This window comes from Leptopilina heterotoma, unplaced genomic scaffold, assembly GCF_015476425.1.
Source record: "Leptopilina heterotoma isolate Lh14 unplaced genomic scaffold, ASM1547642v1 Lhet_10, whole genome shotgun sequence".
Lineage (NCBI taxonomy): Eukaryota > Metazoa > Arthropoda > Insecta > Hymenoptera > Figitidae > Leptopilina > Leptopilina heterotoma.
Genome location: NW_025110813.1, coordinates 919,637 through 925,853, shown reverse-complemented (window position 1 = coordinate 925,853; position 6,217 = coordinate 919,637). Strand labels below are relative to the sequence as shown.

At 22.4% G+C, this 6,217-nt stretch overlaps 1 protein-coding gene across 1 annotated transcript; it reads left to right on the top strand.

The window, feature by feature from the left end:
- The first annotated feature begins 1,943 nt into the window (after positions 1-1,943).
- Positions 1,944-5,962, top strand: LOC122498742 (polycomb group RING finger protein 3). The gene is made up of 5 exons (XM_043606632.1): positions 1,944-2,159; positions 2,638-2,935; positions 3,346-3,491; positions 3,590-3,733; positions 4,932-5,962. The coding sequence occupies exons 2-5, from the start codon at positions 2,659-2,661 to the stop codon at positions 5,055-5,057; spliced, it is 693 nt and encodes a 230-aa protein (XP_043462567.1). The 5' UTR covers positions 1,944-2,159; positions 2,638-2,658; the 3' UTR covers positions 5,058-5,962.
- The last annotated feature ends 255 nt before the right edge of the window (positions 5,963-6,217 follow it).

Genomic DNA, 6,217 nt, shown 5'->3' with positions numbered 1-6,217 from the left:
AAAATTGTCAGTCTTGTTAATTAACGTTAAATTGCGAATTAATATGATTTTTATTTGTAATTAATTACAAATAAAAAATAATATTAAGTAAACAAATTTTGAAATGATCGATCATTTTTTATATTAAAAATAATCTATATTTAATAATCGTTGCATTTCAGTAATCTGTGCGCAATTTAAAGTTAGTTGTTTTCTTTTGCTTTTTGTTTTATAATTCTTTTTTGATAATTTTTCTGTTAAAACTGTTTTAAAATTTAAAATTTGCGAAATTTTAATTTAATGCTTTGAAGATTAAAAAATACCAAAAACTAATTAAATCAAATTGTTTCCAATTAAAAATATTTCTTATTATTTCTTTTATAATTTTGAATCTGAAATAATTTAATTTTTATAAAGAAATTTATTTAAAATAATATTAAAAATGTATAATTATTTTTTTAAAATAATTGAATTCTTTTTAAAAATTTTACCAAACATTTTTTAAAATAATTGAATTTCTGCGAAGAATTTTATAACAATTCTTCAAAATAATTAAATTCCTATTTAAAAAATTTTATTAAAATTTTCGAAAATAATTGAATTTTTTCGTGGAATTAAATTAAAATTGTATTGAAAATATTTCAATTCTCATAAAGAATTAGGTAATCAAAAATTTTCAAAATATATTTGAATTTCTTTGAAGAATTTTGTTATTTAGGAAAAGAATTAAATTTTTTCAAGGAATTTAATTATATTTTTTTATTATAAAGAATTTTATTAAAATTTTTCATAATAATAAAATTTTTTAGAAGAATTTTCTTTAAATTCTTAAAAATAATTAAATACCTTCGAAAATTTTTATAAAAATTATGAAAGTAATTGACATCTTGCTAAGAATGTAATTAAAATTTTTGAAAATAAATTAAGTTTTTTGAGAAATTTAATTAAAATTGTATTGAAAATAATTAAATTCTTTCGACATATAATTTATTTACAATTTAAAAAAAAAATGGAATTTCCACGGAGAATTTTATTAAAATTTTTTTAAATATTTGAATTTTTTGAAAGATTTTATGAAAATTGTATTGAAAATAATTTAATTCCATCGAAGAATTTCATTATCATTTATGAAAATAATTAATTTCTTGCCCGGAAATTTATTAAACATTTTGAAAATAATATTGAATTCTTATAATGAATTGTATCACAATTTTTGAAATTATTGAAAATAATTGATTTTCGGGGAAAAATTTTATTTAAATTATTTGAAAGTATGTAATTAAATTCCCACAAAGAATTCTATTATTTATGAAAATAATTGAATTTTAACGAAGAATTTTATCAAATTTTTATAAATAATTGAATTCTATTGAGAAATTTTATTGAAATTGAATTAAAAATAATTGAATTCCTGTAAAGAATTTTATTAATGTTTTTAAAAACAATAAACAATTATAAATAATTAGTATCTAAATTAGTTAATAATCGAATTCGTAAAATTTTGAATCTGAAATTATTCCAAAATTGAAAGTAATAGTTGAAAATAAATAGTTTTTTTAATTTGAATAATGTTAATTAATTCTTTAATAATTATTAGTTTATTAAATTATTATATTATTAATTATTAAATAATTAATTACTAGTTTAAAATATTTAAATTTGAAAAAAGCGGTTAATTTCTGAACGTTGATTGGATAAATTCCACTAATGAAAATTTTTGATTGGTGAAAAAATTGTACTTTTCTCTTTCTTTTAAATTGCAATTATATTGTATTACTCGCGCATTGCTCAAAATTAACTAAATTAATTGAAATTCTATTAAAATTTGTATATAAACTGTATAAATAAGAGACAAATATAAATTATAAATTCATTTTTTTTAAAATAACAATGAGTCGATAAAAAGGGGTAAAAGCAACAATAGACTGTGTAAAACATTCGAGTATTTGCCGCTCTAGCGCTGCTGTCTGTTAATTTTTTTATCAGCCACATTTACAAATACCACACAAATACAATAGCGTTTTTTACAAAATTTTTGTTGGAATTCTTATTTTTATTAATTAAAAACCACATGTGCCGAAAAAGGGATTCGAAATGCTTTGTGCATATGTAAAACAACCAGTGAGAATTGAATAGAACAAGTGCAAATTTTATCCAAAAAATTCACCACCCCATTTGAGGTTAGAATGCTTTATAACCCACTTTTGAAAGAAAATTATGGCTTAATAATAAAATCAATCAAGTGTATAAGTATCCATTCAATATTTTAATAGTAAACAAAAGAATCAATTGTTCCATCAATATTTACCGCTACAAAAGAAATAAGTGATTGTTTATTAAATATAGTTTAAAAGCAGTTTCTGAATGCATCAAAATACATCGTCACGTGAATATAAATTTTCTCTATTATTATTATTAAAAAAACAGTTTCTAATTACTTTAATTTCATTATTTAGTTAAATTAATAAATAAATAATTTAAATTCATGTAGAAAGTTAAAATGTTAAAAGCCTCTGGTTGATTTGGATTGAAATTGTTTGTTTTTTAAAGGAAAACAAAAAGGTGTGGATTTAAATTTACAGGATTTACAGTAATAAAGGAAGATTTAGTGATATGGCATTTAAATATTTTGTGTTAAAACGGTTAAAACTTTTCTAGGTGGTAACCCCGGCCATTTAAATGGTGCTCACTGGTGCCATGGAGAGACGAATCAAATTGAAAACTTTAAATAGCCATATAACGTGCAAAATATGTCGTGGCTATTTAATAGACGCAACAACTGTCACCGAGTGCCTACACACATTTTGCAAGAGTTGTTTAGTCAAACATTTGGAGGAAAAGCACACGTGTCCAACATGTCAAATAGTTATTCATCAGTCTCATCCTTTGCAGTATATCAGTTTTGACAGAACAATGCAAGATATTGTTTACAAATTGGTTCCTGATCTTCAAGAAAGTAAGAATATTATTTCTTGACTGAACTTGACATTTCTTTTTTTTTTTGCTCTAAACTCTTCTCTTTAAACTAAATGTTTGGATTGAATATAAATTATTTTTTTAATCTAATTAGATTAAGATTATTCGTTTAAAGCCAAAAAGGGATGATAAATAATTAAAAATTAGAATTACAGGCTTTGTACTTATTTACTAAAAGCTATTTACTACTTTTTTTACGATTCGATAATATTTGGATACGTTTTCTAGTTTTGTGACACTAAAAATTACTTTTTTCTATTTTTTTTTTTTAATTTGTACTACTTTAAATCCGCTAATCATTTGGAAATATTTATACTAAATTTATTTTTATGAAACTAAATTAATCTATTCTAATCAAATAGTTGACTGAAATTTTTTTGCCCTTGATAGATGAGATTAAAAGAGAACGAGAATTCTATAGAGCACGTGGGCTGCCTTGTCCCAAAGACATTTTGCCAAATGCCGGTGAAATGGAGGAGGAAAAACCATCTGGCGATACACACGCGGAATCTGATTATCATCGAGCGGACGAACAAGTAAATTATTCGAATTATTTAGAAAATTATCTTTCATTAAATTGTTTCAAAGTGTAATTTTACTAAAATAACAAAAATGTTTCTTTCAAATCCAAAAGGTCAATGTGTGCTTGGAGTGCATGAATGCAAGTCTAAAAACTTTAAGACGAAGATTCATCAGATGTTCCGCACAAGCAACCATTACTCATCTAAAGAAATTTATAGCGAAAAAAGTTTTAAATGGAATTGAAAAATATCGCGATGTAAGTTTTTTCTGAAAAGTCATTGTTATTATTTGCCATTTCTTTTTTTCTAATTTAAATATTTTAATTTTTATTTAATAAGCAGGGTTGACACAAATATTTAATTTTATTTTTCCCTGACTTTTCCCTGATTTCCAGACAAAATTTCCACTTTTTCCCTGACCCTAAAGAATATTCTGATTCACTCTAAAAATTATTAGATACTCAAAAAAATGTTCTATTACATTTATTTACAAATTTCTTGAATTGTAAAATTATTCGAAAACATCAATAACTTCTTTTTTAAATAAATATTTAATCATTATTATTCTTCTGTAGGAATTAAAATTTTTCAATACATTCAAATTCAAACCTTTATGAAATTCAACAACTTATAAAAATATTATTACAAAACATGTCCGAGTCGAAGACTCGGAGTGATCGCCTTCTTCTCATGTATTTTAAATAATTGAATTCCTGTGAAAATTTTATTGCTTATGAAAATAATTGAATTTTTTCGAAGAAATTTATTAAAAATTTTGTAAATAATTGAATTCCTGTGAAATTTTGCCAAGAATTTATTAAAATTTTTTAAAATAATTGAATTTCGATGAAGAATTTTATTATTTATAAAGATAATTGAAATTTTGACGAGAATTTTTAAAAATTTTTGAACATAATTGAAATTCTGCGAAGAATTTTTATAATTTTTGAAAATAATTTAAATTTCTGAAATAATTTGTAACTTTTCCAAAATTTAATTTTTTTTTATTATTTTCAACTAAAATTCTTCTATCAATCTAGTATTTATGAAAATTGTAAAAGTTATTCATTAAATAATTTATAAGTCATAATTTTATGATACTTTTTGAAAAATTAAGTTATTTAAAAAGAAATTATTGTGAGAAATATAAAAAATTAAAGGTTTTGTATTAAAATTCGTGGTAATTTCATAGTTTACGAGGCAAACAAAAAAACATCAAAATTCAGAGTTTTCTCATGAATTTTCAAAAATTCAATTTATTTTTCCAGTACTTTTACTAAAAATCCCTGACTTTTCCCTGATTTCCCTGACCAATTTTACTTTCCCTGACTTTTCCCTGAATTCTCTGACCTGTGGCAAGCCTGATAAGTTTATAGGTAGTAATTTCTCGTTTTATTTATTAATAAGTTAATAATAATAATAATGACTGTATAATAATAGTTATTTAATTTTCAGATTGATATTTTGTGCAATGACGAACTATTAGGAAAGGACCATACGTTAAAATTTGTCTATGTAACGAGATGGAGGTTCCGGGATCCACCATTAAGGTTACAATATCGACCGCGCATAGATATTTAGAGGAACTCTTTTTAATTACGGGCCAAGTGATGATGGGGTAAAAAAAGCAAATTTTTTCCTATCGCATTTTAATCTCGTTTTTAAATTCCATTTGTCCGATATTTCTTAGTACTTATATAAACAATATAAATATATGTGTTATTCGCATATATAATTAACATTTGCGATGAATATTCAAGCAAACATTTATAATGATCGTTCAGATTTAAGAAGAGAACGTGATGATCAATTTTTTTTCTTCGGGTACCAAAGGTGAACTAATATACAAATAATTTTTTTTCAAGTATATTTTATACGATCAAAGTGTCCTCCAATTTTTATAATTTTATCTGATGAATTTTATAATTTAATTTTGGTACCCGTGTGATTTTTTTTCAGCAACTTTTGCTTTTTTTGTTTTTTGAAAAAAGAATAATACCATTTTAGTGAGAAATTTTTATCAAAAAAAAAGGGAAATTTTTTTGAATTTTTAATTTCTCAACATTGTCATGTAGACGAAAATTTGCAAAAAGCAAGCTCCAAAGAGCCGTTAGCTAATTTTTTGTTTAAAATTTGTGAATAACGTTTATCCAATTTATTTGATGGGATTAATTTTGTAAAAATTATTTTTTTTTTACTTTATTTTTTTTTTATAACAAGAATATTGAATTTTAAAGACAGGATAATACCAATCTTAATAATAGTGACAATTTTTTTTAACTCGATTGAAAAGAAAATCTCTAGATAAATTAGCATTAGTTCACAATCATAATATATTTATACTCGATTGATTTATTACTCACGTCTCAATCTGATTTTTTTTAAGACTGAGATTGTCAAGTTAAAAATCTTGACAGTTTATCCTCAAATATTGAACGATTTTGTCATTTTTGATAATTGAATTTCAAAGGAGGACAATTATTATAATAATACATTTATAGTTTTTACAATATTGAAATACTGCTTTTTAAAAGAATTTTGAAAAATTTTTTATACGAGAAAAAATTTTTTTTTTTAATCAATTAAATATTTTCTATTGTGATTTTTTTTATGAGAATTTTTTGAATACATAATTATTATTTTACCGAATTATTGGAAAAATTTTCAAGTATTGGAAATACTTTTACTTTTATTTTATTAATGAAAAAGTTTTTTTTGGGAAACTCTGACATGATTTTTTA